General features: G+C 34.5%; 1 protein-coding gene across 1 annotated transcript in view; it reads left to right on the top strand.

Moving 5' to 3' along the window:
- The window catches only part of SKAP1 (src kinase associated phosphoprotein 1), a 307,365-nt gene that overhangs the window by 93,425 nt on the left and 197,928 nt on the right, over positions 1-16,012 (top strand). Inside the window, exon 4 of the mRNA XM_025280272.3 lies at positions 3,968-4,084. Within this exon, the coding sequence (XP_025136057.2) occupies positions 3,968-4,084 (117 nt within the window). The remainder of the gene's footprint in view (positions 1-3,967; positions 4,085-16,012) is intronic.

Genomic DNA, 16,012 nt, shown 5'->3' with positions numbered 1-16,012 from the left:
TTTATGCTTATGTTTTATGCTTTTTTATTTTTTCTGTCTTTTAAAATTTTTCTCTTATTTCTTGGTAAAATCATCATTATGGTTTGTTTTTATCCGCAAATAGTACCTGCAAGTTCAGAATCAGATGGATTTGCCGTGAGTCAAAATAGTTACGAGGGGAGCATCATCATGGCTCATTTTCTCCCCTGTTTCATTTGGAATTGAATTAGGAAATGAAAGTTTTTAGCAGTTTAATTCACTTCTCCATAAAGTTTATGGAGCAGCAACAGCTGGTTGAATTCATGGCAGAAAAAGCCAACTTCAAGTGGCCAAGCTATTGTTTCAGAATTAAGGGAGAAAACTCATTAGCTGTTAATGAAAACACAGGGAATAAAAACAAATAGCACAGAAACCCTAGCAAATAATTACCTTACACCTGACACAAAGCTGCTTTATCTTTCTGCTCCAACCCTCAGAAATTCCCACCTTATCATTCTATGGAGCATGAATGAAATTGAGTTTGACTTGAAGGAAAGAATAGAGAAGCCATCCTCCTTACAGGCTCCTCAGCACCATACTCAGTGGAAACCTGCCACTGATAATACTAAGGGGTGTTTCTGGTGCCCAATTCTTATGATACTTAGGATTAGAGGAGCAAACTACCAGCTAATAGCAGGTGAACCCTTAATATAGTTCCTCCAGATCTTGTTTAGAAATACAAAAGGAAGGGACTGAAGGTAGTGGATGTGATTAATGGAGATATTGTGTGTTAGAATATATATATCTGGATAGAAATATATTGATTCTGAGCAAGTTGCAATGGGAAAGAGTGTCTGTAGTGGCTAGGGTCTTGCTTGTGAGAAAGCCACTCAAAGCAGGTGGAGTTCTAAGCCCTAATTGTAGAGCTACTGAATGGAAATGTCTGTCACTATAGTTTGTGATCATTTATGTCTGATCCCACTGGACTGTGGTTGTGGCCACTTGTAACTGCAATTCTAAGAGCTGTAGATGAGTCCAGAGATTACTTGCGATTATGTTTTAAGAAAAAATTATGTTCTAAACTTCAACAAATCCAAAATGACCACAGTAATTGTTAGTTCTTCTATAAAATTTTTCACCCATGCATCTTGAATAATTGTAATCATTTTAATTACATGGGAGTGTCTATTTATATGTCACTGGCTTTTTTTCTGTGTGTGTCCAGGGGAGATGGGCCACTTGATATGACACTGAAAACACTTACAGCTACATTTCCCTCATCAGGAACTAATTACACTTGGATGTAAAACATATTTTTAAATGTTTCCCCCACTGCAATCATTTTTAGTACTGACCTAGGCTCTATTTTTCCTGCATTGAGTTGTTTACCTTTGTTGTTGTATACTTTACAGAGTCATGGTCTTGTATTTAGCACAGAGGTAGCTGTTAAAAACTCACCTGGAGTAACTATGTTTAGATACCATAGGAATCACATGGAAGTGACTTTTCCATCTGAAGTTAATAATGCATGCATGCATGCTAAGTCACTTCAGTTGTGTCCAGCTCTTTGTGACCCCATGAACTATAGCCACCAGGCTTCTCTGTCCATGGGATTCTCCAGGCATGCCAAATCCAGGCAGGTATTTTGGATAATACTTTACAAATGGAAGCTCTAAATATAACTGAATTGGATCCTGTGACAGGAAAAGGACACTAGTGGGAAAACTGGTGTAATCTGAATGAGGTCTGTGGTTTAGTTAATAGCAGTGTACCAATGCTAATTTCTTGATTTTGACAAGTATATACTAGTTATGTAAAAAGTTGACATTGGGGAAATTGGTTGAACAGTATGTAGGAACTCCTTGTACTATCTTTGCAATACTTAGAATAAATCCACAACTATTCCAAAACTTAAAAGCTCATTTAAAATAACAAAGCAAAGCAAAGCCCCTCCTGATTTGCTTTTTTTTAAAAAAGCCTAGACTGCTAGAATATGTAAGAGTGGATTTGTCAGATTTCTGGAGCAAGCAGAAAACTTTGAGTCTGGAGTGACAGTTGATAAATAATGTCCATTATGTCCTACAAATGTTAAATTTTGCTTGGCAACCCATATGACTACTTTTTAACTGGATCTTTGTTTGACTCAAAAATTTTAAATTCCTTTAACCTCACAGCTCACTTTCAGGTTGCCTGCCAGGCTGTACATTTAGATTGCCTTGATAATATCATTTCAGTGGATTTGCAGTGATGTAAAATTTGAGAATTTTAGCCCTCAGTTCAGTATTTGAGAATTTTTCTGCTTATAATAGAAATTTCTCAGTAGTACTTTAGCAGAACTATAAGCTTTGTATCTTGATCAAGTAACCTAGTAAAACACAGCATTTCTTCCCACTCTAGCCAGTGACTGTTGTGTGAGGGGTTTGTTTGTTTTAATTTTACTTTTATTCTCCACAACAAACTCCACAGTTTATTTTTAAAGTCCTGTATCTGCAGGTGTTCAACTCAGTTATGGACGTCTACCTATCATTGGGTGTCTGCAGAGGAATCTAGATATGATCATCTAATTTATGGAAAGAGAAGGCTACAGCTTTCCACTTTTAATCATTTTATATCCTCCCTATCCTTCTAGTTTAATTGTAGGAAATAAACCTTTAAAGTGAGGCAATACAGATTCTATGTAGGTTGTTCGGTTTCACTGCTCCCTAGTTGAAATCCAGGGCCAAAACTCTACAGTGTTTACTGAGATTAGCATTGGTGATTTCCTTTGGAAATTAGTATTTGAGATAATATTAAATTCAGTTGAAAATCCCCTTTTCATGTTTGTGAAATGAACTGGGCAGCTGTTGGTGTCCTTTCATCAGCAGACTGTACCTCTGTTTGGGGGATTTTGAGTAAAGCCATTTGCAGTGCAGAGCCTTTTCTTCTGGTTTCTGAATGAAGTAACATCTTCTTTCTAAACCTTTTAAAGTGTTGTAATAGCATGGGCCACTTCTACAAAATATAATCCACTAGTGTGTCAAAAACTCCCAAAAGAGATTAGCATTATTTTAATTGCCTTATTCAGAATTGTATATACATTACCTTTCATCAAAGCAATTTTGCAGAACAAATATTACCTTCTTAGGGTTTTTAGACTTCCTAAGAGGTGGTTGCATAGGCTATAAACGAGAATTATAAAGAGAACTTCCTTAAAATTGCAAAACAAGTAGTGATTTAAATTGAAATAGTCCAGATTCTCTCCAAATTTTACTTCTCTTATTTTTTAACAAAGGAAAGAATCTTGACCTTGCTGCTGCTGCTGCTAAGTCACTTCAGTCGTGTCCAACTCTGTGCGACCCCATAGACGGCAGCCCACCAGGCTCCGCACCCCGCTCCGTCCCTGGGATTCTCCAGGCAAGAGTACTGGAGTGGGTTGCCATTGCCTTCTCCGCTTGACCTTGCTACACTGTATTATGTATAGAAGTTTAACTCTTTGTGTAATTTATTCTATTTCATTTGGAAATAGAGGCATTCAGGGTAAAGGCTGTAATTAGTGGGATATTTTTATAACTATGTTTTCATTTTAAGTGTGATGGGGAAATTTCTTTCTGGTGGCAAAAGGTCTCCTCACTTTAACAGTTTCTAAATTCTAGTTAGTTGAATGGAAGATTTCCCATCCAGGTAGGTTGGTTCTATAAATTATTTATATGTTTCTCTTATGTTAATAGATATATATATGTATATATTTGGTAAATAAAAAAATCTGGGCTTCCCTGGTAGCTCAGATGGAAAAGAATCTACCTGCAATGCAGGAGACCCAGGTTCAGTCCCTGGGTTGGGAAAATCCCCTGGAGAAGGGAATGGCAATCCACTCCAGTATTCTTGCCTGGAGAATTCCATGGACAGACCATGGAGTCACAAAGAGTCAGACACGACTGAGTGACTAACACTGGCCTCTAGAAGGAATCTACAAAGACATTTATTAAGATGTCAGAAGTATGACCTTTTTTCTTTCTTTTTTGTCCCTCAGGGGGAGACCAACCTGAAAATTACCTTGGACAGGACAGCTCCGATGATAATCACAGTGGAACTCATGGCCCTTCTTTTACATCAGATGCACCTTTTTTGTCAGATTATCAGGATGAGGGTGAGTGTCATCTTTCTGTCTTTAGGATGACCATACTTTTATACTTTTTGTCCTGGGGTCTTTGCCTCTCAATCTAGCAGTCTTCAGAAGGTTCTCTGTATTGGTAATCACTCGTTTGCAAAGAACAACTATTTGTTTCATTGTGGTGCTATCCTCCTAGATAATTCAATAGTTCTCAAGTTAATGTACTTAGGGAAACACTAATTCCATATTGGAGCAGGAAGACATCATTATCGATCTTTCTATAAGAACTGTAGCTGAAAAGCTAAGAGACCTTTTTAAGATTGCAGGGCCCAGTTTAACCTTCTTTCATATTTTTTAGCTTCAGTGAAGTTCATGAGAATTAAGAGCATTGTTTAATGATTATTGAATTATTGATATATTGAGGATTATTTGAGACTCTTGAGCTTATCATATTATAATAGGATATCATTTTTACCCATACTCACATCTCTCTGACCATATTGATGTTGTCTAAGGGGAAGGGAAAATCACAAGAACCATAATGCAGATCTTCCTGGAACATCCATTTTATTTGAAGATTTGGGAATGGGAAGAGTTAAATAATTCAACCCTTATAAACATTATATTAGAAACACATTGGTATGTAATATAGTGGCATGCAAAATATATATGAATTTTTAAGATACACGAATATAAAAAATTTGGCATGGTGGCTGCCAGTTTCTGGCTCAGGCTCAGATATCCCAGGGGTGGGAGTTCACTGTGCCTCTTCTGGCATTTGGCCACTTGAACAGAAGGTTTGATCATCATTGATGCACATGGTTATCTTATCAAAGTCTCTCTTGTGCCTTTGCAGTGTGTGTGTGCTGGGGGGATGTCGAAATGCTACTAAACTGAATATTAAATTGGAAGCTTATTATTCACTTAGGGATTGGGAGTAAAGTTGGTAAATTATTCTTTATTTTTCTTTATTAGTCTGTGATCTTGGTATTTATTTTTCTTCCAAATTTCCCTCTGACTTTGGCATTTTCCAAGTGTTCATAATCCCTGCATTCCCTTCTCCTTTTAATTTGTCATTAATTCTTATTTCATTTAGCCGTTTTGGTGATTTTGTATTTTCTTATTTTCGTTGAATTGATAACCACCAAACAGAACTATAGACTCAGTCACACAGAAGCAGTTTATTTTGTTTGAGCTTTGTATCCTAGCTCAATTAGTAATACCTAAGTTTTTATACTAAAAACATCATTTGGGTTGAAAGCTTAATAATTACATTGGTAGCTGATTAATAATTATACAAAATTAACAGTGCAAAACAAAAAATTTGTTTTGTTTCTTTTTGATCAATCTAATGCTTGACAGAATTAGAACAATAGTACCTCATTAATCCATAGGTCACTTACTTAGTATTTCCAGCTTTCCCAAACACAACTGAGAACAGTAAGTAAGCCAGAAAGACCTCCAAGTGGAAATAGTATATTTAAAATGTTTTCATTAAAAATAGTTGAAGTTAAAGAAAGTGATTAACATTGAGAGATAAACCTATTACCTGGAAAATCCCAAAGCACATTAAAGTTGAAAGAATTCCCAAAGTGTCACTGTTAATAGTAGAGGTAAGAATAGACTTGTTTATTTGACTGTAGGATGATAAGATATGTTTCTGCAAAGTATTGAATCTAGCAAAGTGCCTAGTGCCTGATGGATAATGGGCACAATAAATATTTGTTTCCTTCCCCTGAAAAATAAAGATATGTACATTTCTTGTGAAATTAAAGAGATGCTTATAAAATTTTAAGTAAACTTTATATCCTATTTTACTAGATTACACCATTATAGAGAACAGTAACATTTCATATGCTATTTATTCGTTATTTTAACAAATACTTATTTAGAGATTATAAGGTAATGCTGTGCTAAGCTATTAGGCAGTAAAAAGTCAAACACAGTCCTTGCCCTCATGAAGCTGACTATCTCATTGGGAAAACACACTATTAATACATTGACAAATGGACAGATATAAATACTGATGAGATAGCTACAGTGATCCATGAGGAACAAAAGATTAAAAAAAATTTTATTTATAGTAACATTATTTTAAACACTTGGAATTTTTATCTTTATTAGAAAAATGAAAGATCAGTCCTAAAATTTTTCAGCTTGGTTGCCTTCCAGCTCTAGCCAGATCAGTATCCTAAACGTACAGTTATGCAAGGATGCAGTCTGACCCATTTGGCCATAACTTCAGTGATGAGAAGCAATAGCCATGGTGCGTGTCGTGTTTGGGTCATGCTTTTGCGAAAACTACAAAGAGATCTAGAAGAATATAGAAACCTGACCAGGTGCACAGCATAAAATGAAAACCAAGGTTACATGCTAAACCATGCATAAAAATGAGAGCATGTTGCTACCTAATCACAATTCCTTCCCCTCTTCCTTTGTAAATTGCCCTCAGTCTGAGAATGTCAGGCTATAGCCTATGGAGAGTTACCTACAAACAAGAGCATAACCCCATAATCAGGAATGAAAACTTGCTAACAAGTAATAAAATTTAGATTTATAGACTTAGGAAGACATAGTTTCTACTATACTGAAGGAAAATTTTTTTAGTATGAAGCATTCAATACAGCAACTACAAAAGCCAGCCAACTATGAAGCTCAAAATCTGATTGCTCTCATTGTCCAAAATATACAATGGATATATAATTACAAAGAACCCCCGTGTATATATGGGACTTCCCAGGTGGCTCAGGGGTAAAGACTCTGCCTGCCAAGGCAGGAGATGCTGGTTCAGTCCCTGCATGGGGAAGATCTTTTGCAGAAGGAAATGGCAACCCACTCCAGTATTCTTGCCTTGGAAATCTCATTGACAGAGGAGCCTGGCAGGCTGCAGTCCATGGGGTTGCAAGAACCAGAAATGACTTAGCGACTAAACAACACATATATAAATTTTTTAAAGATGGGTTAGGGAAAGTGTTCTATAAAAGGTTATAGTGACTCCTTCTGGAAGAAAAATTTTAAAAATAAAATGATTTTAAGTGAAGAAACCAGAAATCTGTAATAATGTATTAATATTATGTATCATGTATTATTACCTTCTAATTAAGGAAAAGGTAATAAACGGTATTGGTCAGATATATCTGGGAAGAAATGAGGAAGAATGTTTTTCGAACTTATTTTTACATCTGGATGTTAAAGGTTATAAAGCATTCTTGTTCTCCAGCAAAATGAAAAGTAGAATTGGAAAAGTAAAAACCTGTAACCACCATTGGAGAAGAGTAAAAATGATTAAGTGAAGAGCCTTTATAGGCCAATTTATATGCTGCTGCTACTGCTACTGCTAAGTCGCTTCAGTCGTGTCCGACTCTTTGCAACCCCATAGACGGCAGCCCACCAGGCCCACCGTCCCTGGGATTCTCCAGGCAAGAGCACTGGAGTAGGTTGCCATTTCCTTCTCCAATGCATGAAAGTGAAAAGTGAAAGTGAAGTCGCTCAGTCGTGTCCGACTCTTAGCGACCTCATGGACTGCAGCCTACCAGGCTCCTCCGTCCATGGGATTTTCCAGGCAAGAGTGCTGGAGTGGGGTGCCACATGCTACTTGACTTAAAAGAATTGTAGACTTGTTAATGTACCAGTAGTGGCCATTTTCAACTCCATGCCTTTTCTGAAAGATATATTAAAAACCAGAATATTTTTAAAATAAAATCTTTTTTTATGGCCTTATTTTTAACACTTCTTAAAAACATTTTTTAATGTTTTGTAATGATAACTGGAGGATTTGTTGTTGTTCAGTCAGTCAGTCGTGTTCAACGCTTTGCGACACCATGGACTGCAACACGCCAGGCTTCCCTGTCCTTCACTATCTCCCCGAGTTTGTTCAAACTCATGTCCTTTGAGTTGGTGTTGCCATCCAGCCATCTCATCCTCTCTTGCCCCCTTCTCCTCCTGCCCTCCATCTTTCCCAGCATCAGGTGACTCTTCGCATCAGGTGGCCAAAGTATTGGAGCCTTAGCTTCAGCATCAGTCCTTCCAATGAATATTCAGGGTTGATTTCCTTTAGAATTGACTAGTTTGATCTCCTTGCTGTCCAAGGGGCTCTCAAGAGTCTTCACCAGTACCATAATTTGAAAACATCAATTCTTCAGTGCGCAGCCTGCTTTATGGTCCACCTCACTTTCCACACATGACTACTGGAAAAACCATAGCAAGTCTGCTCATAGCACCCCTGATAGATTTTATATTCAGTGAGGATAAAAAAATGTTTGTTCACAAGCCAGTTTGAGACCTCATTGCTGTGAGTTGTGTGTAAGGCCTGATTTTACTATATAAATTATATTGTTTCACATAATAAATAAACTGCACTTCTTATAGTACTTATGGGATGTGTGAATTAATGGTGCAGTGATTAGTGGTAAGTGACCCCTCTGATCAGGTAAACCTTAGGCTGAATACTGCTGACAGCTTTGGAGGAAAATGTGTGTGTTTTATGGCTGCTTGACGTGGAATGTTAGAAAGCTATTGCAAGTCAGTCATTGGTACCCTAGTAGGTTGAAAGAGTTAATGGCCTAAAAACAGCAAGCCATTTGCTTCCTTCTCACTGATGGGGTCAAGCACATTACATTCTTGGTGTGTATTTTTCTTAAATTACATAAACTATATGAACATATTTAGGGTTGTTAGTACCTTCTTATTCTATTATATGATAATTATAGAAGTGACTCAAATAGTCCCTCTTCATATATGATTATATAAATAAACATACATACATTCAAACAAGCATTTATCTCATTTTATTTTTATTCTTCAGTTATTTGCTTTTATCTTTATTGCTTGCAGGTATATTTTTCTTTAGTAAGGCATGTGACTCCTGTCAAACCTAACAGAAGTTATGTCTGTGTATTTAGAGTGTACACTGTGGAAGAGCACAAAACTGGTTTCTATGTCTGTGTTTTGAGAGTCAAAGAATAAATTCCTACTGTAAAACACATACTTTCATGAGCATGGTAGATTTCTGAACAAGTCTCTGTTGGCTTCAGGTGAGTCCATCAGATTTCAGATCATTGGGAGAAATTAAGGACTCAGTGTTGAGTTAACTGTGATAAGGGTAAGTAAGCTGTCACTCAGGATTGCAGTGGCCTCCTTCATGAAGATAAATGTCTTATTAGATCTAAGACATCATGTCGTTTATATAGTCTGGTATAAATCACAGATGAAGATGACAAACTGGGCTTCAAAGTTGACAGTAATTTATATAACTTAGACAAATGATTACCAAGGATTATACATGTTTTGTGTAGAATAAAAAAAACAATAACAATTATCTGTCTATGAACTACTCATTTTTCATTCTTCAGCCAAGCATGTTTGGGCTGTTGGTGCGTATTTAAACTCTAACCTTCTGTCCAGTGCTTTAGTAAAGCACTCTCGCATGTGTTGATTGTTGGATAGCTTCCATAATGCCTCTTTCACTAGGAAAAACTCCTTGCAAACATAACCCACATTTTAACATTAAAACCATGGCAGTTTAGACATGGAAGAGACTTGGTAATCACCCAATCTAATCTCTGTTTTACCAAAATGGAAACTACATTTTAAAAAGGTCAAGTGCCTGGTCCTATGGTCAGCAAGACAGAATCAGTAAGAAAACCAAGACCTGGGCACAGCCTCCCCTGACGCATACTGTGTACTTTCCTCACCTGCCTGATCTCAGCATGCTTTTCAGTGCGGACCCAGATAGCTTTGCCTGACCATGGGCATTAAGCTATTTTTCAGAAGTTTTAGTCAAGTTCTTCAGACATGTGTGTCTCTCTGGCCTATGTATGTTATCTTCCCAGAATGATTTGGAGGCAGTATTTTATAAAGAATTTCAAAGGGCTCCATAAATTCAGACAATTACAGTTGTGAATAGCATACAATTAGTTTCTGAATTGACTTGACAGAGAACTAATTCATTATCTTTTTTGGCCTTTTTGTCCATGTTATAGATTTTAATAGACTGCCAATGAAGAGTTAGTTATTGAATTCCTATATTGAATGCCCTTATTCAGTTATGAATTTAGATGATGCGTGGAGGATACAAAAAGTAATAAGGTGCGATTCCTTTGGTTAGTAAGTAAATTATCTAGTTGAAGAGAGAAGACTGAACACCCCCACAATAAGGTATATGGTACATAATCAAGTGCTGATTTTGAAGGACTGAGTTTTCAGGGAAAAAAACAAAAAACAAAAAAAACGGTTGGACTTACAGTAGTTTGAACGAAAGTCAGGATAAGATTTGGCCTTTGCTGTAGCCAACGTGATTTGAGAAATTTTTTCCACACTGGCAATATGAGCAAAAGCCCATTCTTTGAAAGGTCGACATTTATTGAGCTTCTACTATAATTAGTAGTGAAGTAACAGTGGCCATTTTAAAATGTAAATAGTTGATTTTTAAGTGAGTGATTTGGCTGATGAGATTAAGCTTTTTTATATTGCCTCAAATACTTTTTGTTTCTCTCCAAATTCTAAACGAGTCAATGAGTGTAGTGGTAATATGAAAGTCCTAGTATGTGATTATTGAAGTTGGTAGTGTGGTCATTACAGGGGTGGCAAAATGATATACAGTGCTTTGGTTGCTAATGTAATATAGTTATCTGATATGTGTATATATAAAACTGAGTCAAAGGCAGACCATCCTTCTTCAAGCTGCAAAGCCATTGACCATTTTTATCTCAAAGTTTAATATTCACTTAAATGTGAAAGAATTTTGTTTAAGCATAAAACTTTCAGGCCAAGTATGTAGATACATATACTTAATTTATATAGGCATAAATTTTATTTATACTTAATATATATTATGTTTTATATATTTTTGTTGTATATATATATATGTAAGTGTATATTTAGAGTGATTTCTTCATGCTTTGGTGATCTTTGTTCTTCTAGCCATAAATTCTTTTGCTTTGTCATAGAACTCTGGCTTTTCAAGTAAAAAGTAAATGTTAGTAATGCTGTTTAAAACGATGCTGAAACATGTTAATCTAGAAAATTATTGTCTACTATGGGAAGATTGTTGAATTCATAAACTATAATTACACTTATGCTCTACACTGCCTTTCTGACTTTGAGTGACAGGCTTTTTTATGTTAGGCCCTAAGTAGCTTAAACCCAGATACATTAGTCTAGAGGGAAATATTATACAAAGTGGTTTCTCTGGCTTGTAAAACTGGGATTTATAGGGGAGTTGTTCCTTCATGGAAAATTTTCACTTATAGAAACCTTTAGCCAATTATTTGTGGGCCCATTTCTATGAGCTGTTAGGGTATAGCTTGTATGGTATAGTTTATTTTAATGGAATTCTCTAAGAGATAAGCATAATTTTAATGGTTAATTTTGTAATTATGTTATTTCATAATAATACTCCAGATTTTGTTTTAATCAAAAAAACATAGAGTTAACTGGGATCATGAGCACTCCTTTCTACAAATGACCGTTATCATCATTGAAAGACATTTATGAATATCCAAGTACGTAGTTGGGCCTAGAGATTGTCACAGCTTAGGGGAAAAAAATCACTTGAGTTATCTAATCTAGCTCTCCTAATGAATTCACATCATTCTTACTAATATCTCATTTAATTAATTATCAAATATAGCCATTATGCTCTGTATCCTTCCTTTGCAGGACATATTTCCCGCCCAACTATTATTACTAATTTATTCTTCATGTCTAACCTAAACTTTTCCTTCCTTAGTTTCAGGCCATTGCTCTCTTCTATACCATCTTCCGAGACTGGATAATTCCCCTAATTCATTTATATTGTTACCTTTAGAAGATATTTAAAGACTGTGAACATTCATCCCTAGAGTCTTCACTTTTCCAAACTACATAAATTTCAGTTCTCTTAATCCTTACTTCACTCTTCTCCTGCCATACTCTCCACTTCTTGGGCGTTTTATCACATTCCTTGATATTTTCCATTCCGAAGGGTTCACCTAACCAAAAGAGCTGACTAAAGCGTAAAATCTCATATAAACCTCTTGAAGACGCCTAAGTGTTTATTTGATGTTGGTGTTAGTGATCATCTGGTGGGCACACTAGTGTAGTGCTTGCTTTGGCATATGTTGGGATATATGTGTATTTTAATGCCTTAATGTATTATGGCCTGTTGTAATTGAATGTCTATAAAGTAGCAGTTAAAAGGGTTTTATAGACCTTAGAAGAGATTAGAATTCTCTAGCCCCCTCTTGTGGTAAAAGAAAATATTACTTCTGAACTTTTCTGGATTGTTTTGTTTTAAGTGATGTCCAAGGCTATAAGATACATAAGTTCTCAATATGTGAATATAGGGAGTGAATCCAAGAATTTAAAAATTATAGACTACTACATATAAAAACTACACACACACACACACATATATATATACATATATATTGTATATGTGTATGTATATATATATGTTCGAGCACAAACACACACTCAGATCTGAGAAGTTCCTATTCTTTTATTAATGCCCTAAAACCTAAAAGATATTAATTTCTTAACAACTGTCATTTCAGTATATGCTTATTACACAAGTCAGGAGGAGGACAAATAAAACCATAATCTTGAGGGTTTATATTCCTAAATAAATGAAGGAGGCTTGAATATGAATTTTAAACCAAATTTGCAGGTACTTTTTTCTTTTTCATTAAAAATGGATATTGTTAGCATTTCTAACATATTTAAACAGATATCCTATATCTCCTATAACAAATTAATTTATTAGTTTTATAATATATTATTGTAGCATTCCTTCTGTGAATTTCAGATATATTTACATAAATGTCTAGTAAGTAGCAAACAGATGAAGGGAAGATTGAACTGGCATGCAGATGAATTCAAGTGTATTGCCTATGGAAAAAACTTCTACATGTAGCACAAAATTGTTTTTCTAGGAGGCCATTAAAAGTAACATTTCTGTTCTTCCTTGGAATAGTTGGTCTAGAGATAAGAACCAATGATATGCCTTACATGGCAATCCAGGAGGTGAAAAGATTAAAGTTAGACACTGCTCCTCAGTAGTTTTTTTTAAGCTACTTGAAAAACTTGAATAATGGTTGAGGTAGATTGCCTTTATGAGAGATCAAGTCACATTCTAATGAAAAAAAATGGGGTCCTGTTTAGCAATTCTAAGAACTCTAGAAATAAATTAGAGACCTGATTTTTAATATTAAATATTTTTAATTTTAAAAGAGAGGATTTAATATTATATTCACTGAGGAAGTACAAGAGAAGAGTGACGTAAACATAGCAGAACAAGATGAGAAAGAGTTTTACACAGGTGAAATAAGTAAGAATAGCATAATGATTTAAATATTAAATAGAGAACTGGTAGTTTTGACTGATTCTCTTTTTTCTCCCCCATTTGAAGAGATGATAATTGTTTTTTTCAAACAGGGAAATTAATTCACTTTATGTGCTTCTCCCTTAAGATGTACGAATATAATTTTAATCTCAGCTATTTATTAATTTTTAGTATGACACTCCTCTGAATATCTAAAGACAAAATTTAACAAACCTAAAGATGAAATCTCTTAATAACAAAGCATTTATGGATCTTCATAGTAAAAGTCTAGTTTTTACACTTTTAGAAAAACAATAATTTGACAACATTTTTGAGATTTATCTGTAGTCAGGTTGAGGGATCTTATATACCCCTATTTCCTAATCTGTGGTCAGGTTTCTCAGGCTGGATCTGATTTTTTCATGTTAAGGCCATACTTTTCATGAGACACACTAAATTGTGGAGTTTCTTTAAAACTTTGGAACATTCTTATAATTATGAGTAGAGATGCAGATAATGGCCTTTAGTTATACCTGTGTCTGTTTCAATTAGTTTGGTCACCAAAAAAATTACAACTGCTCTTAGGTACATGTTCTTTGAACTATTGATTTTAAATTAAGCATATATACTTTCACAGAGCCCTTTTAAGTGTAGCTTTCTTACTTCTGGAAAAAGATTCATTTTAGAAAAACTGTTTATTAACTCAAATTCATTAATCAGTTTAAGATTTTGTATTCTTTCTTTTAGCATTAAAATTAGGGAAATTAAAACAGCCAATTTGTTGGATGGTTACAGTTAATACATTGTAATATAGAAACTGTTTGCAAATATTTGGCTTTGTAGCTATAAGGAGGTGTCAGAAGGTTTGTTGCAGTTTTGTGATCATTGTCAAAGTATAGGATAGAAGAGATTTTCCTAGAAAACCTCATCTGAGTTCTTATTAAATGTCATTATAAATAATTTTTATTTTCCTTGTCTTATCTTTAAAGCTGAAAATAGGCAGGTTACTTACTTCTTTCTTGCTTTTTCACTCCATATTACAAATGCTTTCAGTTGTAAAGCAAGAATTTTTTCTGAATTTTTCTAAGGAACACCAGGTCAATTCAAGGAGCTTGTTGTGTGAAATCCTTTGCATGTTGTTTCTTCAAGAATAACAAATTTATTTAAATTTGATAATGTTGTTTTTAAGTGTTTCTCTCTTAATTTAGAATTCTTTAAAATACCCTTTTAATTTAGGATAAGACATAAAAAGGAGCCAGAGAAACTTCTGTCTTTTTCACTTTTTTAAATCCTGGTTTCCAAAAAAACAACTTTTCACTGCTTTTATAGTTGTTCCACAGATAAATTATCAAATCATAATATAGTTTAATTCTAAATATGTATTAACTTTTAAAAAGATATGTTTCATTTCATGTTAAGAGACAATATATATAACTTGTCTTACCAGTGGAAAGACATTTTTCAGCTATATAAGAAGTCCCAGCTTTATCTAAATGAGAGAGAAAGGTACATGTATGAATAAGGACTTTGCATACTGGGTGCAAAGAAATTTAGCACAAATGTTGGAAAAATTGATATTAATTTCAGTTTAGTTAAGAAGGCTAGGTTACTACACTAAATATGTCTAGCAAAAATAAATGCAGACTTAACTTGCGAAGGTACATAAATTTATAAACTTTTAGGATGTTTACATTTTGTTTCTGGTGGTGGCCTTCCTTAGCGTTTTTGTTGTTTCTTATACTCTTTTTAAGAAGTTAGTTAAGGAGAAATTTCTGGAATTGCACAGGTTAATTCTAACAGTTGAGTTAGTATTTACAGCACATTTTACAGTTCACGTATGATTGTTACTAGTGTTGCTGTTACGACTGTTACAGTATGAATCACTGTTCAGAGTGTTGCAGGGATCCTGGTCTAGCACTACAGAAATCAGAACTAGGAAAAACTTTCATGACTTTGTTTATTTCTCCTATATGGAATAGGTAAAAACTGAGTTCTGATTTAGTTATAATTTTCTTTAAACTCTTACCCAAGCTATCACTGACTAATTCTAACATATTCTGTTTTTCCGTCTAAAAGATATAAGACCATATTAAATATGATTTTCAATATATGGCAAAAGTGTAAAATTAAGAAAAGATTTCTGTAAAAATTTTTGCACACTCTGCTAAATGAATTATTGAAATTCCAATAAAGAATATTTTAAAACTCTAAAAAGCAGTGTGGGTTTTATTTTTCCTCAGTCCTTCCAGCTCTTATAAATGTGCCCTGGAAAGGTATGTCTATAGGGTTAGAAAAGAATGTATTCTATAATATTTACCCGATCAGGAAGATTCTTAAAACATGGCATCTCAATGTGAGATATTGACTAAAGGGGATGGCAGGTTTACTGGCCTGGCAGATACAGCAAGTTTGCAGTAAATCCATGTGGTAAAAAACCTCTAAGAGGTTTTTGATTAAGAAACTTTTACTATCCTTTTAAAATGAAATATGCTGGTCATTTTTTAAATGATAAAAGTGGATATTTTATGTTGTTATCTGAGTCAGATTCTGAAATATATTTTAATGAGTTTGTTGTATGAAAGTTCCTGGATTTCTAAGATGCTAACTTAAATTATATGTCTATAATCCAGCAGATCCAGACATGTGAAAAGAAATAATAAAAA

The sequence above is a fragment of the Bubalus bubalis genome, chromosome 3 (assembly GCF_019923935.1).
Source record: "Bubalus bubalis isolate 160015118507 breed Murrah chromosome 3, NDDB_SH_1, whole genome shotgun sequence".
NCBI lineage: Eukaryota > Metazoa > Chordata > Mammalia > Artiodactyla > Bovidae > Bubalus > Bubalus bubalis.
The sequence above is the reverse complement of the archived record's forward strand: the minus strand, read 5'-3'. Positions and strand labels throughout refer to the sequence as shown.